The sequence below is a fragment of the Lissotriton vulgaris genome, chromosome 2_1, assembly GCF_964263255.1.
Source record: "Lissotriton vulgaris chromosome 2_1, aLisVul1.2, whole genome shotgun sequence".
Taxonomy (NCBI): Eukaryota; Metazoa; Chordata; class Amphibia; order Caudata; family Salamandridae; genus Lissotriton; species Lissotriton vulgaris.
Window position 1 is genome coordinate 1,439,947,308 of NC_141687.1, and position 26,400 is coordinate 1,439,973,707.

Consider the following 26,400-nt stretch of genomic DNA (forward strand, 5'->3'; position numbering starts at 1 on the left):
ATCACTTAATCTCCCCGTGCCTCAAATGAATGTGTCCCCTCATGTAACGTAACTGGTGCTATGTAAAGCACTCTGATACTCGGTTCGGGTCTAGTTCGCGCTATATAAAACTCTGCAAAAAAAAAAGATGAAATAGCAGATTCCATCCTGCAATACAATTTGGATGTGCTATTCCTCATGGAAACATGGGCAGACCCAGCGTCCGATCCGGACTTTGTGTTCGCAGTTCCACAGGGATTTGGATCATCTAGACTGGACAGACCCATTAGGAGAGGAGGAGGGCTAACGGTTATATACCGTGAACATTTTAGAGCTAAGTTCTCCCCAGCGTCCGACCCTCACTAAGAAGGGGTCAACCTTTCTATAGAATTAAACCTAAAAAATACCATCAAGGGTATGCTGGTGTACCGCCCTCCCGAGGTCAAGAGCTCGTATCACCACAAATCTAGACTCATTGCTAGAACTGTACCACTCCACAAAAGAGTTTATGATCCTGGGTGACTTTAATATACACCTCGAGGTGCTGTCAGATAAAGATACAGCTATACTCATGGACACATTAGGCACGTTGGGACGAACATAGATGGTACACAAACCCACTCATGAGGCAGGGCATTCACTTGATGGTATATTTTCCTCAGTACCAGGGATGGCAGTGAAGGATATCTAGCCTCTCGTCTGGTCAGATCACTCTCTAATTATATTTGATAATCCAGTTCAAACAACACTTAAAGCTAGGGTTGCTAAAACACCGAAAATTTTTACAAAGAATGGAATAATATAGATAAAAACATGCTTGAACGCCAACCGGAACGGACACAGTAGATCCTGAGCACGCAGGTGGGCCAGGCTGCTAAGGAATATACAGACTGGCTTAATGACGCCTTTAGGACTACAGTGCAGATCTGTAATGAGGCAGAAGAAAAAAAGTTATAAATATGCACTAGCTAACTACAAATCCTTACTAGCCACTGAAAAAAGGACTTTTTTCACCTGACAGATTGAGCAAGCCAAAAACTCAGCCAAAGAGTATTTGGGGTAGTGATGAAGCTTACGGCCACGCCTAACAGAAAAACTCTAGGGAGTAGTCAACTCCTATGTGATAATATTGCCAGTGCATTTAGGAATAAAGTTAATGATCTATAAAAGATGTTCTCTGTCATCCCTAATAAGCCAGTCAAGGAGCCCCCTATTAATGAGACCAAAGAGAATGGTCTTCTGTTTTTCTCACAGGTGTCTAGTGAGCTTGTGGGAAAACGCATCCAGGAAATCTCCAATGGAGCCTTGCACCCCCGCATTTTTTAAAAAACATTGCAAGGGAGGTAAGCCCTACACTGACAAACATATTTAATAGTAGGTTTTCTTCAGGCACTTTCCCAGCTATTTGGAAAGATGCAGACATTCTCCCTTTATTAAAGAAAGCAAGTCTGGACACATCAATAACTAGCAACTATCGTCCAATTGCTAGGCTGCCTTTCCCTGCAGAAATGGTGGAAATATAATGAACAACCAGCTAACACAATTCATTAAAGAAAAAGAATTACTCAATCCCTCCCAATTTGGTTTCCACTCAGGGTAAAGCACGGAGACAGCACTTATCAAGGCCACTGAGGAGATCAGAGCAGTGATCGATAAAGGGGGTGCAGCTGTTCTGATCCTCATTGATTGGTCAGAAGCCTTTGATTCCATGCACCATGATACACTGCTACAGTGTTTGAAAAGAATAGGGGTCAAGAACCTAGCACTATCTTTAATATCGTCGTTCCTAAAGAATAGAAAACAGACTGTGGCCCTGGATCAGTTTCAAGCAACCTCCTACGTACTTCCATGCGGTGTCGCTCAGGGTTCATTGCTGAGCCCATCCTTATTTAACGTATATGTGTCAGAATTGGCTCCTTTAATACAACAGTTTGGTTTAAATCTGAAAATCATACGCCGAAGACACTCAGATTGTGATCGCAGCGTATAAAAATCAAACCTCCCCTGCAATGCAATTTCAAAAATGCATGAGGGAAATTAGCTACTGGATGGGAAGGCATTGCCTCAAGCTGAATTTGGATAAAATCGAAGTGCTGATTCTTGGTAACCTTCAACCTAAATGGGATGGATTATGGTGGTCGGCTGAAATCGGAGAGCTCCCGAAGCCAGTAGGGAAGGCCAAAAACCTTGAGGTGCTGATTGATAGCAAACTCACCTACTCCCACCAAACCAACACCACAGTTTCTACCTCATTCTACTTGATAAAGAAACTTAAGGCAATGCCCTATATTCCCCCAGACCTCAGGAGAACGGTGGTAACTACTTTAGTGCTATGAAAATTAGACTATTGTAACAGCCTTTACCTTGGGTTACAGAAACATCTGAAAACAATTCAAATGGTGCAGAATGCCGCAGCCAGGCTTTTACTGAATGTGCCCAAGTATTAATCAATCAAAGAGGAGATCCAGAAACTTCACTGGTTGCCAGTGGCACAAAGTAATAATTTTAAGGCACTGCCTAGATTACAAAGCATTGAATAATATAGGACCTGCATCTTTGAAAAGCCTCTTTTCCTGGTACCATCCAGGTACACAGCTAAGGTCTACTAATGCCAGGTTAAAGTTGGTACCAAGGATTCAAACCTTGAGCTAGGGAGGTCGAAGTATAGGCTACTGTGTGGCTAAATTATGGAATACACTCCCGTCAAATATGAGAGATGCAAACTCTCTCATCTCTTTTAGAAAATAACTGAAATCTTGGTTATTTTTAAACTAAATTATTCTATTCCCCCATTTCCCTCGGGGCTTACGGTCAGGTTCAGCGCCAAGACACCTTAGGGTATTTGCACGCTTTAAAAATCATATTAACATAACAAGACTGGGTAGCCTTTCCTCAGAGGCGCAAAGGCCACTAGGAGTTGGTCAGATGTTCTGAAGGATTTAGTGTCTGCCAGATAACATGGTAACATAAGTGTTGGAGCGTTGGAGCCTTGGATGCTTGTTTCCGGTCCAGGGAAGACATGGCTTGGCAGTTTAGGCTGGACTGTTCCCATTAGGGACAGGGTCAGACCGATTTGAATATAGCCAAGTCTGAACTGGGGTGGTGGAGTGAGTTAAAGAATGATGACGGATTAAACCCAGATCAGTTGACTGGAGGTGAGTGTTTGATTTGCTCATACGCTCCGTCCATCATCCCCTTTGGTATAGATAACATTTAAAGCAGCTCTTGACATCAAAGGTGAAAAGCAATCTTTCTGCATTGTTCGATGGATTCTGGAAAAAAGTCTTTAGGACAATTGGTTCATTGAGGCGAAAGTCTGCTGGTACTTTGGGTACGAACCTGGGGTTAGTATGCAGAATGACTATTTTATATCTGATGTGCATGTAGGGCTACTGCACTGTAAATGCTTGCATCTCACTAGCACACCTGGTAAATGTTAACACCAAGAGAAGTGCTGTTTTCCATGTAAGATGCATAATGTCGACTTTATGAATTGGCTCAAAGGTTTTCTGTGATAGAGCCGTATTTAGCGGTCATTTTATCTGTTGTTTTCTTATAGGTGGAACAGCTCTAAATAAACCATTCAGGAAATATTTTATTAAGCAATCCGACCAATGGGACTTCTTGTTGCAAGAGCGTCTGTATTTGAGAAGTGCAGCAAAGTGAACTCGAATAGAACTGTGGCCGAGACCAGACCTTTATAATGAGACAAGATAAGGCAGGATTTGTCCAGACTCTGAAAAGAAAGGGTTAGTAATTTGCTGCACACCAGTTTACAAAATCACATACAATTTACTTTGCAGGATTTGTTTGCAGAATCTGCTACAATGTCTCTGCATTGCTGTGAGATATCTAACTGATGGTATTCATAGTATTGAGGATTCAAGCAGCAAAATTTAGATTTTGGGTTCAGATGTAAGACCTGCCCACTGCCTTGGTGGAGCAATCCCGGGACTGGTTTAAGTTGAGTGTGTTGCTGTTCTGACATCAAGAGCAGCTCCGTATAACATATTGTCTCTGCCAAGCCAGGGCTATCAGGCTGAACTGCATGACTCCCGTTTCAGCCTGTGTAGTTTCTGTGGAATTAAAGGTACTGGTGGGAAAGCATACGAAACGTGCCCACCCAAGACATCTGCAGCGAATTCCCCCACAATCTCTTGTGCGAGAACCTGCTTGCATAGTGGCAGTATTTTTTTTGTTTCTGTGAGTTGCGAAAAGATCCAGGGAAGGAGTTTCCCATTTGTAGCAGATTTTGATTTGCCACTCATGACATTCCTTTAGCGACCTGCTTTGTTCGTCCGTTGGTTTTTTGTTCCTTAAACATGTTCCATCTTCAGGGTGATCTTGTTTTTTAGGCAACAGGTCCAAATTCTCTTAGCTTCCTAGAAAAGAGGGTGTGATCTTGTACCTCCCTGTTTAAGTCTAATACTGTGGCTGAATTGTCTGAGGTTTAAAACATCCAACTCCTGTAGCCTTGTAAGTCTTTGAGACCCAGCTCTACTACTTTCAGTTCCAGGAAATTTACATAGTTCGATCTTTCTTTGCCTGACCATTTACCACTCATTTACAGATCTTGGAGGTGTGCTCACCATCCCTCCATTGTCACAAGAAGCTTAGTGGTAAGAATGCCGGCCCTTTTTCACCTACCATTGCATCACCAACACCATTTCCGGCTTTAGCCAGACCATATCGTCGAATGAGCCCCTGTCCTGTGTCCATTGCCTGTCAAGCAGTTCTTGTAAAGGACTCATGTACAGCCCGCACTTCGGTACGAGAGGGATGCAGCTTATATCATTCCCAGGAATGATTTGTATTTCCTTACTGAAATGGATCTTTTTGTGACAGAGAAGATCCCAGCATAATTATCTTTATCATTCGCCCTTCCATTGGATACACCTTGCAGATGTTTGTATTCATGACGGCTCCCAAAAAAGTTATCTTTGTTCGTGGGATTACACTGGATTTCTCCTTGTTTATGTGAAGGCCCAGGTAATTTAATAATTGTAGGCATGGGTTTGTTGAATCCTGTGCAGCCCTGTAGGAGTGTGCTTTATGAGCCAATAGTCTAACTAGGGATGCATTATGTCCGCTCTGTCTGAGATAGGCTGCTTTTGGGGCCATGCATTTAATGAAAATTCTTGGGGCGGGTTTAACCCGAATGGTTGCCCTCTGAACAGGGAGTGACTTCCGACCACCTTAAATCAGAGATATTTTCGGTGCCCCGCATGAATGGGAATGTGGAAATATGCGTCCAAAAGATCTAACAATGTCATGTGAACTCCCTTGTTCAGGAAACAAATGATGAACCTGATCAATTGAAAGGATTGTTTTTTGAGATATTTGTTGAGCATCCTAGGTTTTGAGGGACTTCTACTGTTCACTTGGGAATCAGAGGCAGAATTTCCTATTTTACCTGTCAATGATATTGATGAGTTGATCTGAGAGGCGGATGGTAGGGAGGTTTCTGGATAAATACAGGGTGTGAACATACTATATGATATCCAGAACCCACCTGTCTGAAGAGAGGGATGTCAATTTTTTTAACAGTTGAAAAGAGTGTCACTGAAATGCAAGGGAGGTAGAGGCATTGAAGTGACCAATATTCTTTTATCACTGCATTCAGTAAGATTGTTAGCCTTTTGTTGCAGTGGCAGTCCGTCTTCAACCGGTCTGCCTGGCAAAAGTTCAGGTCTGGGATGGTCTATTCTCATGTGAAAACTGCTGCCAATAGCCCTGTGTCTTCTGATGGTAATATTGATATTTACATGGTTGGTATCCACCACGAAAAGAGTACTGTCCTCTTCTTCTACCACCTCGAAATGATGAGAATCTTTTTCACTGGAGTGTACCTAAGGCATGAAAAGTCTCTGTGTCAGAGACTTCACATCATCAATATGTTTACCGAACAAGGCATCTACATTATACAGCATGTCCAATATTTTGGATTGGACTTCCACTCGGTAAGAGGTTGCTCTAAGCCAAACCGGACATCTTAGAACTGCTGCCCCTGCCATCTGTCTGAAACCTGTGATGGCCCCATCCATTGCGGTTTCTATTATCTGTGATGATGTTTTTTACCCTTCCTGAAGGATTCTCTGGTGTTCTGGTTTCTTTTCTTCCAGAGGGACTCCAATACATGAGCAAGGGCCAGACATATTTTCAATCATAACAGTCCAGTATGATTAGGGCACTGGACGCTCTTATTGTAATAGCTGCCCTGGCTGAGAACCTTTTACCAATGTCGTCCAGTCTCCTGCCTCTTTGTCATGGTAGCTGAACATAGTGCCATAGGATACTTGGATCTTTTTTGTGCCGCCTGCATTGGAAATGAATCAGGCTTAGGATGGCCTATCTGATCTGGCATGCTGGCGAGTTTTTTGACAGTTTGTAATTTCTGTCCAGCCTCTTTATCACTGAGACTACTATGGCTGGGTTTTTCATAGCCTTGAGACCTTAATTCCAATATGGTTAACGAATTGAATGGATCACGTTGATTTTTTTGTTATATTCCTTAAAATCATACAAGAAGCACTAAGTCTGTAGTACCAATATTGGTAGGTAGAAGGGTTTCACCGCCTTTCCAATAAGCGAGAACCCTCCCATGTTATCAGGTGTGGCGTACTTGCGCCTGGAGGAGTTAGAGGTGCTGCTTGGGGGTAACATAGTTGTCCCATTCATCATCCACAGAGTCGTATGGTCCTGCGGTATCCCCCCCTCTTCAGACTCATCATCTTCAGCCCCTTCATCCACATAGTCGTCGTGCATGGTCATGGATTCCACCTATCTTGGTTGGGGTATCTCAACCTGCTGTACCCTCGGATTTGGCAGAGGTGGTGAGTGGTTCTTTTTGGGATTCTCTGTGCTTTGAAGGTGTGACCAACTTAGGAGGAAAGCTCATAAGACAGTCCTGCAACATTATGAGATGACCTGTCACCAATGCCAGGTGCATTTGCACTGTTGGCTACTGTGATGGTTGTGCCTCAAAGGAATCGTCATAATCCTCAAAAGTTAATGAGGTCTATCATTTTCATCCTCTGTGTCCCCCTTTTCAAGAAGGCACACTGGTAGCAATAGGTGAAACCTTACTGGCGGATTTTAAGAAATGCGTTACTTACCTGTATCCAGTATTGGTATCTTTCATAGATTCACATGCCTGAATCATTCCCCGTCGTCGGGGTGGGAGTCCCCGGTATATAAAAATAGTAATGTCATAAAGACATATACACTAATAGGCCGTAGGCCTCAAATTAGTAACTTATCTGAGTCCTTTTGTAAAAAAGGACCAAACTTTGGCCAGGAGCCAATCAGCTACTACCACCCTCTAGAACCTTCCTGGAAGGAGCCCTAGTCCCTCAGATTTTCGTAAGCACAGTGCTAAGTAGTACCTACTGAGAGAACCAAGGTGAGCCCTACCAGGGGAGGCGGGTGGGTTGCATGTGAATCTATGAAAGATACCAATACTGGATAACTGCAGTTACAGGTAAGTAACGCATTTCTTATCCAGTATTATGGGTATCTTTCATAGACTCACATGCCTGAATCAGAGTAGCAAGTAGTAGGCAGAACATTTCGCATAATATAGCATGTAAGATACTTGATAATACCTTATCAATAGTGCAACAGAATAAACTGCAAACAGTAGCAGGATAAGAAATGTGCAATTAGGAAATAGGAAAGGTGGGATGAAAGGAAGAAGGCTCACCTCTAATGAAATAGATGACGGAGCACCGCCTGTCCCACTGCTGCACCCTTCATAAGTTCCGAATCCAAGCAGTAGTGCTTGGTGAACGTATGCGGTGTCTTCCATGTCGCCGCTCTGCAAATGTCGACAATGGGCACCCCAGGAAAGAGCGCCATGGAGGTGGAAACCGCTCTAGTGGAATGAGCCCGAACTTTGGCGGGCAGAGGGTGTCCCGCCTGTTGGTGGCAGAAGGAGATGGCCGCAGAGATCCACCTTGAAATGCTCCGCTTTGTCAATGGTAGGCCCTTCCTGGGCCTGCTGAAGGCAATAAATAATTGGTTGGACTTGCGAAATTGTTCTGTTCTATGAAGGTAGAATTTCAGACATCTTTTCAGATCTAAGGAATGTAGAGATCTCTCCGCTGTTGAAGATGGATGATGGAAGAAAGATCTCAGGACAATAGGTTCGTTTTAGATGAAAAGTAGACGGAACCTTTGGTATGAATTTTGGGGTTAGTCCGTAGAATGACTCTGTCCTGTTTAAACTGAAGGAACGGGTCCTGAATACAGAAAGCCTGCAGCTCGCTAACCCTCCTTACTGACGTGAGAGCCAGCAAGAGAGCTGTTTTCCATGACAAGTATTTGAGATCCGCTTTATGCATCGGCTCAAAGGGGTGTTTCATCAACTGCGCCAGTACAATATTGAGCTGCCATGTAGGTGGTAAAGATCTCGCTGGAGGATAAGTCCTGAATAAGCCTTTCAGAAACTGCTTGACCAGTCTATTGGACCATAGGGAAACACCAGACGAAGAGCGTCTGAACCGAGATATGGCTGCCAGGTGGACTTTGATTGAGGCATGAGCCAATCCCGAGTTGGCCAGGTGAAGCAGGTAGGGCAGCAGTTGTGCCGGAGCTGGAGAACGGGTGCAGTTTGTTAGCTTTACTCCATAAACAGAATCTCTTCCACTTAAGAGAATATGTCTTATTGGTACTGTCAGCCCGGGCTAAGATGACCCTGCAGTCCTGAGGGATATCTAAGTCCTGGAATTCTCTGAACTCAGGAGCCAAGCCGATAATCTGAGAGATGTCAGATCCGGATGCTGGACTTGTCCCTGGTTCATAGTGAGGAGATGCGGGTAAGACCTGAAAGGAATCGGAGGCTCCAGCGATAGAAGGTGGAGTTCTGTAAACCAGTGCTGGCGTGGCCACGCTGGGGCGACCAGGATCAGTGTGCAATGCTCTGCTTTCAGTTTCCGAAGGACCCTGGGGATCAGGGGAAATGGAGAAAAAGCGTAAGCAAATACGTTGCACCATGCGATCGAAATTGCATCCCCTAGAGATCCTTTCTGGGGAAGCCAGCTTGCATAATGTTGGCATTTTGCGTTGATCTCCGTCGCAAATAGATCCAGGTGAGGTCTGCCCCATCGGGAGAAAACTGCGTCGAGAGCGTGTTGGTCGAGCTCCCACTCGTGGCAAATGGAGAGTTGCCGGCTTAGTGAGTCCGCCAGGGTGTTGTCTGCTCCTGGGACGTACTCCGCCCTCAGCAAAATGTTGTGTTGGAGTAGGAACTTCCAAATTCGCTGCGATTCTTGAGACAACGTCATGGATCGAGTTCCCCCTTGCTTGTTTAAGTAGTGCATTGTGGTGGTGGTGTCCGTCCTCACAAGCACTGGGGAGTTCCTGATTCTGGGCAGGAAAGCTTGAAGAGCCAGGTATACTGCCCTCAATTTTGACAGGTTGATATGGAGCAGTTTTTCGGCTGGCGACCACTGACCGTGTATCTGAGGTTCCTGCAGGAACGCACCCCATCCTTCCAATGAGGCATCTGTTGTAATCACATGCGGGGAGATTGGAAGCAGGAATGTAAGGCCCTGGTTCAGGTTTTTTGTTTAAAGCCACCAGTGCAGGACCTTCACCATGAACGGAGTGATCCTGAGTAGATCGTCGAAAGATCCCGTACACTGGATCCCCTGAGATGATAACGCCTCCTGTAAGGGACGCATACGGAGTCGGCAGTGTGGTATTAGGAGGATGTTGGAGGACATCATTCCTAGCAGTGACTTGAAAAGTCGCACCTTGGTCTTTTTGAGCTGAATGTGTGCTGCCAGCGACCTCAGTTTGACCTGACGCTCCTGTGATGGAAAGGCCTCCTCCTGATGTGTGTCTAGAATTGCTCCCAGGAAAGTGAGGCGTTGAGAGGGCTGCAGTACTGACTTTTCCTGGTTGAGTGTAAGTCCTAGACTCTCGAAGAGCTGAAGACAGGCATTGGAAGATCTGTTCACACCTTCTAGAGTGGGAGACTTGATGAGCCAGTCGTCCAAGTAGGGGAATACCTGGTGATGGTGCTGGCGAAGGTAAGCTGCCACTGGAGATAGGCATTTTGTAAAAATGTGTGGCGCCGACTTCAGGCCGAATGGCAATACTCTGAACTGGTAATGACTGACCGCCACAGTGAACCTTAGGAATTGGCTGTGACTTTTGTGGATGAGTATGTGAAAATAGGCGTCCTGGAGGTCTAAGGACACCATGAAATCCCTGGAATTGAGTAGCTGTAACACCTCTTGAATGGATACCATACGGAACAATTGTTTTTTGAGGTATGTGTTGAGGTTCCTTAGACCCAGTATAGGTCTCCATTTCTTCTCCTTTTTTCGTATCATGAAGAACCGTGAATAGAATCCTTTCCCCCTCTGACTGAAGCATTAGTGAGAGTTCCGCTTGAAGAAGATGACGATTCTTGTGTTGCATGGGACATGGGGGGTTCGAAGGAGGAGTGTCCACAAACTCCAGAGTATGCCCGAACCGACCAGTTGGAGAACCCAACGATCCGTAGCTATTTTTTGCCAATTGTGGAGGAAGTTGGAAATTTTCCCTCCAACTACGTATCGTGGAGAAGAAGTGGAGGCCTGTTGGATAAAAAAGTCATTGCCTTCTGGCGGAATCTTTCTTTCCTCCTCTTCCTCGAAAGGAAGACTTATTGTAAGAAGACTGGCCTTGTTGCTGCCTCTGTTGGTATTGAGGCTTGTTTTGCTGGGACGAGCCATAGTACAGGATTTGTATCCCTGATATCCACCTCTTGTCTGCTGGCCTCTTCCTCTGGAGCCCCGAAAGGAAGTATTCTTGTACTGGAGGGTACCCAGGGCTTTTGCGGTCTTGGTATATTTCTTGATACCCTGCAGCATCTCATCAATATGCTTCCCAAAGAGAAGCTCTCCGTCGAACAGCATGTCCAGTACCTTGGCTTGGACTTCCGGCCGGAAAGATGTAGCTTTCAGCCAGCCTTGGCGCCTAAGGACAGCTGCCCCCGCCAGCTGGCGAAATCCTGTAGAGGCGATATCCATCGCCACATCAATAATACCCATGGCGGACCGCTCTCCCTCAAGGAGGATCTTCTTTACCTATTCTTTCTGCTCCTCTGGCAGTGTGCCTAGGTATGGGGCAACATCTGCCCACATCTGGCGATTGTAGCGTCCCAAGAGTGCAAGCGAGTTTGCCGCCCTGACGCTAATGGCCGACATCGACGAGAACCTCTTCCCGATGTTATCCAGTTTACGGCCTTCCTTATCCGGAGGCGCAGTCAGTGCAGCAGCTGGGTTGTTGGATTTCCGCTGTGCGGCCTGTGTAATCAAGGAGTCCGGTTTAGTATGGCCTGTAAGGCATGCCGGAGCCGTGTCCGGGGCCTTATACTTCTTATCGAGCCTGGTCAGCACTGGAAGTAGAGATGAGGGATTTTGCATTATCTTTACCCCCTGGTCCCAGATGTGGTCAATAATAGGGATTGACCGGAACGTCTTCTTGAATGGCTCCTTAAAGTCATATAAGAAGCAGTCCTGAGGTTGCGTGGTCATCTCTATTTTGAACCTTGCTGCTGCTCGCTCTATAACATTATGAAACCCCCCGATGTCTTCTGGAGGTGAATCCGCCTGTGCCTGGTCTGGGGATGCCGGATGTGAAATGATGTAGTCATTCCACTCATCATCCTGTATTTCTCCCTCTTCCTGTTGACCCTCCTCGTCTTCTTCCACTGCTTCCTCTTCATCCGAAGATTGTTGTGGAGGCAAAGATACAGGATCAATCAATCAATCAATCAATCAATCAATCAATCATAGCATTTGTATAGCGCACTACTCACCCGGAGGGTCTCAAGGCGCTTGGGGGAAGGGGGGTCTGCTATTGCTCGAACAGCCAGGTCTTGAGTGGTCTCCTGAAGGCGAGATGATCCTGGGTCAGCCGGAGGTGGGTGGGGAGGGAGTTCCATGTCTTGGCCGCCAGGTAGGAGAAGGATCTTCCTCCGGCGGTGGCTCTTCGGATGCGTGGTATGGCGGCGAGGGCAAGGCTTGTCGAACGTAGCTGGCGGGTGGGCGTGTAGAAGGTCAAGCGGTCGTTGAGGTACTTGGGGCCCAGGTCGTGGAGGGACTTGTGTGCGTGGGTGAGGAGTCTGAACGAGATTCTCTTGCTGACGGGGAGCCAGTGCAGGTCCCTCAGGGGTCCGGAGATGTGGCTGCGTCGGGGGATGTCCAGGATGAGTCAAGCGGAGGCGTTCTGGATGCGTTGGAGTCTTTTCTGTAGCTTGGCTGTGGTTCCCGCGTAGAGGGTGTTTCCGTAGTCCAGTCGGCTTGTGACGAGTGCCTGGGTGACCGGCTTCCTGGTTTCGGTCGGGATCCATCGGAAGATCTTACGGAGAGTGCGTAGGGTGTTGAAGCATGATGAGGAGACGGCGTTGACTTGTCTGGTCATCGAGAGGGAGGAGTTCAGGATGAAGCCCAGGTGCGTGGTCTGTTGGTTTGGGTGCGCTGCCTAGGGCCGGCGGCCACCAGGTGTCGTCCCAGGCGGAGGGCGATGGTCCCAGGATGAGGACTTCCGTCTTGTCTGAGTTCAGTTTCAGGCGGCAGTTCTTCATCCACTCGGCGACGCCTTCCATCCCTTCGTGTAGGCTAGTTCTGGCGGTGGCGGGGTCACTGGTGAGGGAGAGGATCAGTTGGGTGTCGTCGGCGTAGGAGATGATGTTGAGGTTGTGTTGGCGTGCGATGGCTGCAAGGGGTCTCATGTGGACGTTGAAGAGGGTGGGGCTGAGTGAGGATCCTTGCGGTACGCCGCAGATGACTTCGGTGGCCTCGGATCAAAACGGGGGGAGGCGGACTCTGTGTTCTTCCGGCGAGGAACGAGATGATCCATTCCAGAGCCTTCTCTTGGACACCTGTGTTGCTGAGGCGTTCGACACTGTCTGCCACCGCACCCTAGTCCAACGCAGCGGAGAGATCCAGGAGGATGAGGGCCGCTGTTTCCTCTTTATCGAGCAGGGTTCTGATGTCGTCGGTGGCTGCGATGAGGGCGGTCTCGGTGCTGTGGTTGGGTCGGAAACCGGACTGCGAGGGGTCAAGGGATCCGTTCGTCTCGAGGAAGGCGGCAAGCTGTCTGTTGACGGTCTTCTCTATGACTTTGGCAGGAAAAGGGAGGAGCGAGATGGGGCGAAAGTTCGTGAGGTCGTGGGGTCCGCTGTTGGTTTCTTCAGTAGGGCAGTGAGCTCGGCGTGCTTCCAGCTCTCCGGGAAGGTGGCGGTGTCGAAGGAGATGTTGATGATGTCCTGCAGTTGGGGTGCGATGATGGAGTCGGCCTTGTTGAAGACGTGGTGGGGGCAGGGGTCGGTCGGAGATGCGGAGTGGATGGTGTTCATCGTGCGGGCTGTGTCTTCGGTGGTCACCGTGGTCCAGGTGCGGAGGGTGGTGGTGGGGGGCGTTGGTTCGACGGTAGGGTGCGTGGATGGTGCGCCGAAGCTGTTGTGGATGTCGGCGATCTTGCGGTGGAAGAACGAGGCGAGAGAGTCGCAGAGGTCTTGAGAAGGAGTGATGTTGTTGTTGCCTGTGCTGGGGTTGGAGAACTCCTTGACGATGCTGAAGAGTTCCTTGCTGTCGTGGGCGTTGTGTTTAGTCGTTCCTTCAGTGTTTTCTTCTTGCTAGCGCGGATGAGCTGGTGGTGCTTGCGGGTGGCTTGTTTGAGGGTGGTCATGTTGTCTGTGGTCTGGTTGAGGAGCCAGGCTTCCTCGAGGGTGCGGCAGTTCTTCTTGGAGTCCTTGAGTTAGTCGGTGAACCAGGTGGCTTTCTTGCTTCTGGGTCTGCTTGGAGGGTTCTTCAGTGGCGCGAGGTCGTCTGCGCAGGCGGTCAGCCACTGTGTGAAGTTGTGGGCTGCTACGTTGGGGTCCGTTGTGCTTGCGGGTGGGTTCTGGCTGAGGGAGGTGGTGAGCTGCTCAGCGGTGATCTTGCTCCAGCTCCTGAGAGGAACCTGTTGCGGTGGTGGTGGGTCGTTGTTCTTATGAAGCTGAAGTGGACGCAGCTGTGGTCGGTCCAGTGAAGTCCGGTAGAGTGGCTAAAGGTGATGTGCTTACTGGATGAGAAGACAGGATCAAGCCTGTGGCCTGCGTAGTGAGTGGGGGTGTTGACCAGTTGCTTGAGTCCGAGGTTTGCGAGGTTGTCCAGCAGGGCGGCGGTGTTGCGGTCCTTGTTGTTCTCCAGGTGGAAGTTGAGGTCCCCTAGGAGGATGTAGTCCGCGGAGGTGAGGGCGTGCAGGCTGATGAAGTCAGTGATGTCTTCGCTGAATTGTGTGCGTGGTCCCGGGGGTCTGTAGACGAGGGTGCCTCTGAGGGTTGTCTTTGAGTCGGTGTGTATCTGGAAGTGGAGGTGCTCGGCGGCGGGGAAGGTGTCGCTGGAGTCGGTCGTGATGCGGATGGTTTTCTTGTGTACGATGGCGATGCCTCCTCCAGTATGGTTCACGCGGTCCCTCCGGATGATCTTGTATCCGTCCGGGATGGCGATGGCGATGTCGATGGCGATGTCGGGCGCTGAGGAGGCGTTCATCCAGGTTTCCGTGAGGAAGGCGACGTCTGGTGATGTGATGTCGAGCAGGTTCCAGAGTTCGATGGCGTGTCTGTGGACGGAGCAGGTGTTGAGCAGGATGCACTTTAGGTGGTTGCCGCGGGTGCTCGGCTTGGCGGGTGCGGTGCAGGTCCGGATGCAGGTGAACTTGCAGGCTTGGCAGGTGAAGGGTCCGTGGGTGCGTTTCGGGGTGGCTCGGCAGCAGGCGGGGTATCGGCCGGCGTTGAGTGCATTGAGGGTGGCGGCGTCGTAGGTCCGTCGTGTGGGCAGGCGTCCTCGGGGGCCAGGAGTTCTGGCGCTGGGCGCGGTCCAGGCGCAGACGGGCTTGCCTTTGGCGCGCCTTCGGCTGCGCGTCCGTGCGGTCGCCATTTAAGGCTAAGTGGGAGGGAGGAGCAGCTGGGAGGCGGGAGCGGGGAGGACACGGAAAAAAGGGGCGCGGCCGCAAGAACGGCCGCGGGAAGCGGAGAGTGGGGCAGGCAGGCAGAACGGGAAAAAAGTACAGAAAACAACAATTTATACAGAATTAAGCACAAAATACAACAAGTTTAGCACAAATTTAAAGCGAACAGCTGGGGGACAGTACAGTGAGGCAGGCAGCTAGGGAGGCTGGCAGAACGAGACTGCTAGCAGCAGTGAGGGCACACAAGGGGCACACACACAGCTGGGGGCCATGCGGCGCGGGGGTGTCCTGAGAGCAGGTCACACTCACCTGCGCCGTGCGGTCGCCATTTAAGGACAAGTGGGAGGGAGGAGCAGCTGGGAGGCGGGAGCGGGGAGGACACGGAAAAAGGGGGCGTGGCCGCGAGAACGGCGGCGGGAAGCGGAGAGCAGGGCAGGCAGAACGGGAAAAAAGTACAGAATACAACAATTTATACAGAATTAAGCACAAAATACAACAAGTTTAGCACAAATTAAAAGCGAACAGCTGGGGGACAGTACAGTGAGGCAGGCAGCTAGGGAGGCCGGCAGAACGGCAGAACGTGACTGCGAGCAGCAGCGAGGGCACACGAGGGGCACATACACAGCTGGGGGCCGTGCGGCGCGGGGGTGTCCTGAGAGCAGGATCTGGAGTAATGACCAGCGGAGGTGGTCTAGGGCGAGGAGGAGGAGCTGGTGTCACAGGTTGCGGTGGCACTACTGGAGGTGGCGGAGTAGGCGGAAACCGCTGTTTGTAGTCTGCTATGAGGAATTGGAGGTCCGTGACAATTGAGGCCGGGAGGCACACTATAGGTTGTGAAGGAGGAGGCGATTGATATTCCTCCTGGTATGGGACTTCTGCCTGACCCATATCTCCGTAATCCGAACTCTCATGGACCTGGACATTTAGCTGTGATGGACTTGTTGCAGTGAGGAACATGGCACCATCATCAGAGTCCTCAGTCTCCAGTAAATGGACCGGTGGCAGTGGCTGGACTCTGCTAGGAGACGTAGCCTCTGGTGTCAGCGTACACATTGACATCCTGAAGTGTGTATAGGTATACTTCAGCTTGGGAGAGCCTTCCGTCGACGGGGTGGTCGTCGACGGTGGGATGCTGACGGCCACAGCAGACTTCTCTGTCATCTTTACCGACGACGATGTTGTCGACGGTAAGGTCGTCGACAGTGGTTTCTTTGTCGACGGCAGTGTCGACGTTGGAGTTGCCGTTGAAGTCTTCTTTGACGATCTCGTCGTCAACGGCTTCGTCGAAGCTGGTGTTGACGGCTTCCTTGACGCTGGTGTCGACGTCGATGGCTTCGTTGATGGCTTTGTCGTCGCTGACATCGTCGACGAGGTGGTCGTCGACGTCGATGGGACTTTCGTCGACGACGATGGTTTCGACTTAGTCGACGAAGGAGCTGTCGTCGACGGAGGCGTCGTCGACGCTCTTTTGACAGGAATAATAGATGTTATAGACCTACCCGACGACGACGATGTTGAAGTAGATGTCGTCAAGGTGGTGAAGGCCGATGCGGTCGACGTAGAGATGGTTACAGTCAACGCTGTCACAGGCATAGCAAAAGACACCAGCACGGGCTTCTTGAAGGTGGCTTCCTGAAGACCTCTGAAGAATTTGGCGTCTTCTTTTGAGGTGGCATATTAGACGGACCTGGAGATGTCTGTCTTGGCCTTTTAGAAGAGTGTGAGCTCCTGAAGGAACACTCGCTCTCACCTGAAGAGACTATTTGATCCTTGTCCTTCAGTCTCTGAAGCCACAGAAGCAGGCGCCCCTCTCTGTCTTTTAGAGTCTTGACGAAGAAAGTGTGGCAGACCTTACAATCCTTGGCAGAATGGTCAGAGTCGAGACAGTAGAGGCAGTCTTCATGTTTGTAATCTACATGCAGCCTCAGCTTACTACACGAGGCACAAGTTCTAAAGAGCCCTTTTTTTAGGAGTGGTAGACATAGTAGACTCTAGCCCTCCTCCACAAGAGTAAATATGAAGAAAAAAATATGGAATAAATCCAGAAATACCAGAAACCTGAGCAGAGCTCAGTGGAGACTCCCTTAGCACGACGTGCGGTAGAAAATCTGAGGGACTGGGGCTCCTTCCAGGAAAGTTCTAGAGGGTGGTAGTAGTTGATTGGCTCCTGGCCAAAGTTTGGTCCTTTTTTACAAAAGGACTCAGATAGGTTACTAATGTGAGGCCTCCGGCCTATTAGTGTATATATATCTTTATGACATTACTATTTTTATATACCGGGGACTCCCACCCAGACAACGGGGAATGATTCAGGCATGTGAATCTATGAAAGATACCCATAATACTGGATAATTCTGGCTTCAAAACTGGTTTGGCGAGACTGTCAACGGTAAGCAGGATCACTGTTTTCTCTGAAACATCAACACTTTCTGAAAGACACCGTGATCGTGGGTGTTGTTGCCGCAGACTTCTTCCTGTCGACAAGGTTGTCTGTTTCATCAATGGTTTAGCTGTCGATCTGACCGACTTTTTAGAGATTGTTTTTTTATGTAGGCGGAGGCTAATGCCTTTTCCAAAGGCATTGATGGCTCAGAGGCAGACACTGTTTGACCCTTTTTATCTTGAGGTCTGATAGAAGCAACCTTAACTGTTACGAGTTTCTGCTTGTCAATCTTTTTTAAAGTATTCTTGGGTGGTTCAGTTCTGTCCTTGTTGGATCTGACCCTTTTTGAGCTTCTTTGACCTTAGGGCAGGGTCCTTCATCTCCAGAGTATGGAGTTTCTGAAGCTTTATTCTTTTGGAGCCATAGTAAAAGCTTTGCCTAGCTAACTTTAAGGGTTTTGGCTGAGAATGTTGTGCAGTGCTTGAAGTCCTTTGGCTTGAGGTGTAGGCAGTATAAGAACTCTTTGAGGGTAACATGTGTTACAGGGGCGAAATAAGCCCTTTTTGACCCCTCTGACAGAATGTGTCAAATATGGAGGGAGAGATAGAATAGAATGAAATAAGCGCTCACATGGAGGTCACTGTCCCCATTGTGGATGTGATGAAGAAAAATCTGAGCAGAGCTCAGGGAGAATTCCTTTCCACTATGTGAGGTATGAAACCGGAGAAGGAGACGCTGCACAGAGACCAGGGTGCAAGCTCTGCTCTGTTTGGTTGAAATTTGGTCATGTACAAAACAATATGGATTGCTGCTCAATCCTATGATGAAACACAATAATAATAGACCTAAAGGAAAGACTTTATACTACTAGTTATAATTACTGAGGGATTCTCACCTGGACGACGGGGAACATTCAACTATGTGAATCTATGGGAGATTCAATACTGCAGAAACGTTCTCTCATAAATCCCTCACATTTGCTTCTTTTGACTTCAGGTTTGTAATGTCTTAGCAACTCCACTGACTAGGCTCCTTATAATTAGGTTATTTGTTTTCATATAAATACTTATGTGACATTTTAAAATCTATTTGTCTGATATTATTTGACAGAAGCATGGGATTGCTCATTAGTTTATACCTCGGTTGGCCTTTACTACTACCAATCACAGTAGACTGCTTCCTTGTCCCTTACAAAGCAAAATTTTGATTCGCAGTACATATTTCCTGCCATCTAAACAAGGGTTGTAGTACACATAGAACAGATCTCACATAATATTTAAACAATTGATTTGTGTTTAGAGGGTACAGAAAATGAGAGATCTGGTTATCACATTGTAATAAAGCTTACCTGGCTCCACGAATACAGGAAGGTGTGAACATCCAACTAGTAATTCCTTTCTGCTGGAGAAATATAAAGTTAAGACTCAATGAGAGACATGACTATGGGCTATATAAACTGAGGGAACTTATTGGATGCGGACTGAAAATAAACAAATGAAACCTTTAGCTCCTCTCACCTCCTGGGAGGGGCAAATGTGGCAAAGGGACAAGCTCTGATCTGTTGCGCTGTTCTTCACAGTCAGCAAGGAGGGCTGGAAGACCTTTGTCATCTCCAGAATAAGAACCTGCAAACAGAAGAACATTAAGGAGGAGATATATTTATATAACAGGGGTACACAGGAATTGCAAAAACGACTCCACCACGAGGAACATCGCTCTCCATGGAGGTTCTCTTGCCACGTCACATACCCCACCCCATACAAATGGCCTTCAGCTCCTTGTCAATGAACTTCGAATTGCACAACCAAGCAATCCTAAATTAGCCTAAACACCACACAAGGATCTTGTGCTCCTGCTTAAGATAATCGGCCCCTCACCATACCTACAACTATTCAGAGAATTTACAGCAAACTCAGTAACCCAGCCCTCCTGTACAATATGAGAATATCTATTTCCACTTTTACTGCAGGTACTAGATCCTTTAGCCTCTGGAAATTAGAAGTCTGTCTTCCTTTCCCTCTACTCCCATCCTACTTACTCAAGTACTCATCTCCATCCTACAGCACTAGACGACCTGGTACAGTCTCAGATTTCCAAAATCCCATCCTAGATATTCCTCTCTCTTCACTAGGGACACTTCTCCTACCCTCCTACACCTGATCCTGAGATTGTCTAACCCGATCTACCAACTTGAACCCTCCTACACCTCATGCTCTTCTTCACATTCGCCTAGCCCTAGTTCTCCCACATAATCTCTGCAATCCATGCTTTAATACACCACCAGTCCTCACCGGGCAGCTATCTGTGGAGATTAATTGCTGGCAAGACTGCTGCAGAAAGCCCACCCAGAAATCAAATAGCTGCTGCTTCTCATTAGTGCCCTCAAGGGTTACTGGGACTGGATGTGCTGTGTTCGGGGTGGTGATAAAAGGAGGAACCCGCTCAGCAATCGCTTGAAATGGGGACACCACACCGGAATTCATGGCACTGTCGGATGAGGGCTTCTTAAAGTGTTTGTAGAGAAGAAATGTTTCCATGACGGACATGATGTACCTATAGCAGAGTTGGGAGATATGAGAGAGTGGTATGAGAGAAGAGAGAAGGCAGGATGAAAAACAAGCATGTTGTGCTGCCTGGAAAAACACTAGAGCAAGTATAGAGGCGTACATTCATCATTCATTTTACACAGTTTGCCAAGATTTTCTTTTACTAATTAGGGGAGTTTCTGGAATTGTGGCTTAGTTTTGCTTTCGTCATAAAGCAACTCTTGCTTTGAGAGAATGACTAAGCGTGGAGAAATGAATCTGAGAGGAAACTATGGGTACAAGAGGTGAGTCAGTGAGAGAGAGTGTGTGCATGTGTGTGTGTGTGTGTGTGTGTGTGTTATTTCTATAGCACAAACTTAGCCAAAAAGGAATGTTGGGCTTTACAGGGTCAAAGACTAGCATAAAGTCAACGAGTAAGGGGAGAGGATGCTGGATTGCAGATGGTTAATGCACTGTGATGTAGCAATCTTTCTGGAGGTGATTCTTCAACTCTTTCCACATTTGGAGCAGCACTAGGAACATCCTAATGGATAAAGGGATGTTGTTCCAGAACTTGGGTGCATAGATGGAAAAGGCCTGCTGTCTTGCTTTTTTAAACTTTTAGTCTGCTGTCTGGCTATGGGTGTGCCAAGATCTACCAGAGATTGGGCGTTTGACCGCAAGATAAGCAGGGTTGAAAGTAATTATGGTTACGTAAATGATGCAAGTGGTTTTGAAGATGGTGTGGGCCAGCAAGTTGAGCCAATGGAGTTCCAGCAACATGGGAGTGATGTGATCCTATTGCTTCAAGCCCAGGATAAAATGGACTGCAGCATGTAGGAAATTCCTAAGGGGTGCCAGTATGGAGTCTGGGAGGTCCTGGAGTAGGGCATTACCACCATACAGATACAAAAGTACGGGGGCTTCAACAGCAGTACTGAGGTCTATTTCAGGCAGAAATTGTTTAACTTTCTTTACAAGAGGTGAGAGCGTGCAGTCTTTATTTCTTTGGCAATGTGCTCCTTGAAGGTGAAGTTGACTACTATGATGAATTCAAATGAGTTGGTATTTAGTGAAAGCTGGGGTTCAAAGCCATCAAGGCTCAGGTCTTGACTCTGGCAGGCACCATGTATAGGTTAAAGATAAGGAACAGGTTTGAGCTTTGGGGGACTTCCCGTGTGATAGCGATCTTTTGTGACCTGGAGGTGGCCATGTGAACAAACTGATTTCATTTAGAAAGGTAGGAGGAGAACCATTGAGGGGCATTGCCGGTGACCAAGACTTCAGGACGCGTATATGTGGAGATGGCAGACTGTGTCGAAGGCAACTAAGAGGTACAGCAATATTACAGGCAGCAGTCACCTTCATCTGTGGACAGGACAGCAACATCTACGATGCAGCAGAATGATCTGAAATCAGACTGGAAGTCGTGTAGGCAATGGTTAACATTGATGGGGTCTTGGAGTTAAACAAAGACTGCCTGCAGTCACCCAACTGCAGGAGGTTTAAGAAAGAGGTGGCTTAGAGAAATAGCCATTCAAATATAGCAGGAAGTCATTTATACTAACACAACACATAATGCTTTCATTCTTCCCTCATACTTTTCTCTTTGCTGCAGCTCCAACCAGGGCCTACCCTGTTACCTTACCAGACAGGAGGGTTGAGTTTGTATAGCTTCTCTGAGGCTCGGCAAACTTTGCTTCCGTCATTTGCCAGTATCCCAGCACCCAGGTAAAAACCGACATCCCAATAATGCTGCATCTTCTCCAGATTACCTTTTCGGCCCAGCAGGCAGCTCAGCTTCACACCTGTAGGTTACCATCATTACTAGTCATGATATTCAAATAGAGGAGGTTAGAAACACTCAGCACACTGGTCCCAATAAGTTATTGATGATTTAAGGACAGTGTGATAAAACTATGGAAAGGTTAGTGAACTTTTGTGACAATGTGTCATCGCTGACCACTTTCGCGAAGTAAGGCGATTAGTTCAGCAAATGGAGATGAAAGAAGGCCTGCACTGATAAGCTTAATTAAGGGAATGATAGGAGAGTGCTATGAGCTCAGTGATTTAAGACGTTTATGGGACATTGATAATGAGCTCTAAGAACTAAGGGGGATGGTAGAGCGCTGGTGTGAGCCCAGTGAATTAAGTTGTGGGTGGACAGTGTTGATGAGCTCAATGAATTATTGAGAGGTTGAGCAATGCTGAAGAACTCAGACAGCAAAAATGCATACACAAAATCCATGTCATACTGGAGTGCTGCGGATTGCCTAAACCTGCTGGCAGTCACTTCTACACAATTACAAGCATAGTTTCACCTTTCCTTTTCTATGCTGTCTGAGATATACAGGCCCACCTCTTTCTCACCTTGACAAGCTAAGATAGTGATCAAATATATAACAATCTATCTTCCCGTCACCCTTCCCAAATTTTTTATTTGCGAGAAAATCAGACCAATCCTACAACTCTAACATTGTACTGAAGCTGAAACCCTCACTATGGCCCTTATTACAATGCCGGTCGGGCGAGTGCCCTACGAACATTGTTTCGGCATCTGCACTGCCCGACAAGTAGGTGGCAGCCCAGACCTCCAAATTACCATTCGGCCGCCGTGCGGTGGGTAGGAAACATGCCTTTTTGCATTGAGGTTTGTGCTGCGACCGAGAAAAGGGCTCCAGCAGGAGCCTCAATGCAAAAAGGCATGTTTAGAAACATCCCTGCACCCCGTAGCAGGCACCATCTAGTGCCTGGCACAGGGTGCATGGATGTTTTGGGGGACACCATGGATACCCCCCTACCCCCCCTGGCCCGAAAGCACAGGCCCTAGGGGCATGGTGGCCTGCTAGGGTCCCCAAAGTCCCTGTCTGACAGCCTTTCTATGGCAGTCGGACTGCCATGGAAAGGCTGTCAGAAAGGGACTTTGTAATCCTTAGCATGGTGCATGAGCAGGCACCGCCCCTATTGTAGAGTATTTTACATTACGACCGACAGTAGGCGCCAGTCGGTCCCTCCGCCCACTGCCTCCGACCACCCACATCATAATGCGGTGGTCGGACAGTAGCACCAGATGTCGGGTGAACCATCAGTGGTGGTCCGTCCGACATCGTAATTGGCCCCTAAATTTGTGGAACTGTTGTGCAGAATTACACTGCAGAAATAAAAATTTGGGAGCAGCAAACGTATAATTTGTTTAATTAAAATATAGGTTAGAAATATACATTTTTACTGCATTTGTATTCTTAAGAGCATTCGTCCTTTAGATTGTCTAATGCCTGCTGTAAGGAATATTAAGTGTTAAACTAGGTTATATCACAAGGAAATGAGTGTCGTCCGAAAGAATTAGTTTATTTATGCTACAGTTGTCTTCCAAAAAAAATGGAACTTCATTTATCCAGGCTTAACCTCCTACAGAGATAGATTATGAAACGTTTCAGTAAGTACACATAGCTCCGGAGATCAACACTCCAATACAAACCACTCCCTTCATGAGGAGAATAGGTCAGTAATTCAGCTGCAGGGAAGTCACTGTAAAGGAACCTTATAAAGACCCATCTTTTACCTCTCCATAGGTCCTCGTTATCTTCTCCTGAGCTAGAGCCATGGTAGTGGATGTACGATGGAGTCAAGCATTCATTCACTGCGCGTGCCTTTACAACGAGGACTAAACCACGAATAAGTATGAACCACATTTGTCTTTACCACGCATACCACTGTCACGCATGCCCAAGAGACACATGAAAATGACTTTTACCACGCATACCGTTACCACATATACCATTACCCCGCACATTTATTAAACATTTTAAAAAAAGGTTTCTGCACGGATTCAAAATTTTTAGAGAGATAAATAATTTTACAGACTTTCTTAATTCCCCTAAAAGTGACAGGAACGCAGTAATTTTACTTTTTATAAACATTATATTGAAAATAAAAGATATACATTACTTGGAGCAATGTCCTTGAAACTATTACATTACAACTGTAGGCCTTCCTGTTTTTTCACCTGCTTAAAAAAACCACCTCAGGAAAACTAAAATGGCTGTCTTAGTGACAACTTTAGAAAACTTTTTCCTCAAACATTTAAAATCAGAATACTAAACACGTTCAAATGTACATTCCAATGCATCTAGCCCTCCCTTACATCATTAGGTGCCGGCAGCTGCAGCTCGTATGTCCTCAGGGTCCAGGGCTGGGAAGCCCCATCGCTGGGTCAGCTACATGCTTTACAACCCCCAAAATACAACATATTATAAGCATATTTTATATGACAAGGCTGTGAAAATAGAAACATTTACTAACAGGTGTGCCTATTTTGGGTAAATTATAATACACATGCAAGTAAGGACTGTTAAGGCGTGATAGCGTATTTTTGTATTACTTTCTTGACTACACTAAAGAAAAATCTGTAGCTGTTTTGGGAGACTGTGCTACGGTATCTTGTCTGGCAGTAGTCTGGGGAATGGGTACAGAATGCATGGGTGCCCTTTATTAAGTAAAGTTTTCCACATTTCTACCTTTCCCTTCTTTCCTTTCTCCCTAGTGTGATTTTGTTTTGAGAAACTGATATTATTCTGTGATAAGAACTAATTAGTAAAACCCAGAGTTCTACAAACGTGAAGGAGGGACTTGTTTGCTGTAGCAGAAATAGATACGGTCCTTGCTTCTGGAGAACCACTGTTGACGGTTTTAAGCTTCAGCATATGAGACTACCCACAAAGAGAGAAGTAACTAAAAGGCCAACCTTTCTCAGTGCCACGTACCGGAGAAGCAGAAGACTTTTTTTATCCATTTCAGTAAGAAACCAAAAAGTCAAGTCCTGTGGCCATGGTTATCCTATGGGCGGGGCTCTTGTCTGTTACCACTTGAGGTGAGAACACAAAGTCTTCTAGCTGGTCCACTATCGGGTAAAAAGAAACGGTAATCCTAGTTTTAGTATGTAGGGATTTAGTTTGGTTTCGGACATAGGAATCTGGTCAGTAAACATCCAGAGGATGTGCTATTAAACCCGAAAGATGTCAAAGGAAGCTTACACAACCCAAAGCCCAAATTAAATTAAGTGCCTGCCCTTTTTTAAACATTTACATCACATTTCATCTTGGGGTCTCTGGTGGTTGTGTCCAAGGAGGAGGGTGAACAGATACCTCATCACTGATTCCCAGAGGGGGCGTAGCTAGAGCGCCGATGGTGGAGGTCGCCTGAGCGCTCAGCTCCGCAATCGAGCCGCCATTAATCCTGATCCCCGGGCGACGCGGGCACCCCGACCCCCAGATCGTGGAGTGCAGTGAGTGATGAGCCGGGGGCGACTTTGGAGCCCTGTAGCGAGACCCGATCGAGGTGAACGGGAGCCCACAGGGCAAGCGGCGCGGAGCTCAAGATGGCGCCTGCTCCATCTCCGTGGTCCTGAAGCGGCCCGGAGACCCAGGGGGACCGGCGACTCCGGCGACACCTTCTTCCTTCCCCTCATGGAGGAACGAAGCTAATGCAGACTGCCTGAGCGAATGGAGGCGCCGATGAATTTTCCAAACTGTGTCCATCGAGACCGCCGCTCGGCCGGGCCCGGAACACGCCACGAAGTCGCCGAGAGAAGGGGGAGCTGCTCGACACCTCGTCCTACCCGAGACGACACCGACCTCCGCCACCTCGATCCTTGGAATCGGCGGCGTGTGGGCCCACTTGAACCACACTGGAAGAGGCCTGAGTCCAGCCCGAATATTGAGGGGCAGAGAGAGTGGTCGGACGGGGATCGGCCTAGCCACCATATTCACGTAGGCCGAACCAATTGATGACAAAGGAGTCGGTGACTCGAAGAGATCGAAGACCCCGGCTGTGCGCTACTGCCTGATAGTGACCCTCCCCCCCATCCCCCCCCCCCCTCCTTCCGCCCTTTTGCTTCCAGGGGGAGTGCTGCCGGCCTTCGCCCGGCCCATTGCCACTACGGCCTGGCAGGGGAGACGGTTCGTTGTGTGCCCGCGCCACGTGGCATCAGCGACGGACGCCATTGCTGCCTGATCCCGGCGACCTCGCCGAGCCCGCGGAAACACAGTTATAACTGGACTCCTATGCTCTCTGGGGTTGGATGAACCTGCTTGGGCGAGCACCCAGTTCTGTGCGCCTGGCTTACGGGCAGTAGTGATATCTCCTGCCGCCACACTGGAAACTGGTTAGCGGTCCGCATCAGCACGGGTCTTTCGACAGGAGTCGAAGGAATTCCGATTGATCCTCCCTTGACTGGGCGACCACCAGGTCCACCGCTGGAGACCGCGGCCACCATGGTGAAGCCGAAGAGTACTAAGGGTGGCACTCAGGCTGCCTCAGACGTGGAGGCGCCTGATAAAGAGGATCGATTGGACCCGGAGATGTTGGGGAGTCCACACCTCCAGCAACAACTCGACAGGATCCTGGCACCGATAACTGATATGCGGTCGGCCCTCCAACAAGACATTGCCCAGGTCGCGACGAGCCTGGGCCTGCTCAGGGCGGACCACAGCAAGCTCTCGGACAGAGTCAAGGAAGTAGAGAGCTCAGTTGGAATCCTAGAACCTGCGCAAAAAACTTTAGCCG

The 26,400-nt window shown here is 48.1% G+C and overlaps 1 protein-coding gene across 6 annotated transcripts in view; it reads right to left on the reverse strand.

Annotated features, from left to right (window-relative positions):
- The window catches only part of LOC147732719 (mitogen-activated protein kinase kinase kinase 5-like), a 1,007,398-nt gene that overhangs the window by 747,225 nt on the left and 233,773 nt on the right, over positions 1–26,400 (reverse strand). For 4 of the 6 annotated variants that reach the window (XM_086957268.1, XM_086957267.1, XM_086957273.1 and 1 more), the window contains 4 exons: positions 21,485–21,644; positions 19,603–19,864; positions 18,829–18,936; positions 18,660–18,712 (listed from right to left, as the gene is read on the reverse strand). In XM_086957268.1, coding sequence (XP_086813394.1) covers positions 18,660–18,712; positions 18,829–18,936; positions 19,603–19,864; positions 21,485–21,644 — 583 coding nt within the window. The remainder of the gene's footprint in view (positions 1–18,659; positions 18,713–18,828; positions 18,937–19,602; positions 19,865–21,484; positions 21,645–26,400) is intronic. The other 2 variants (XM_086957271.1, XM_086957270.1) reach the window with 1 other exon arrangement.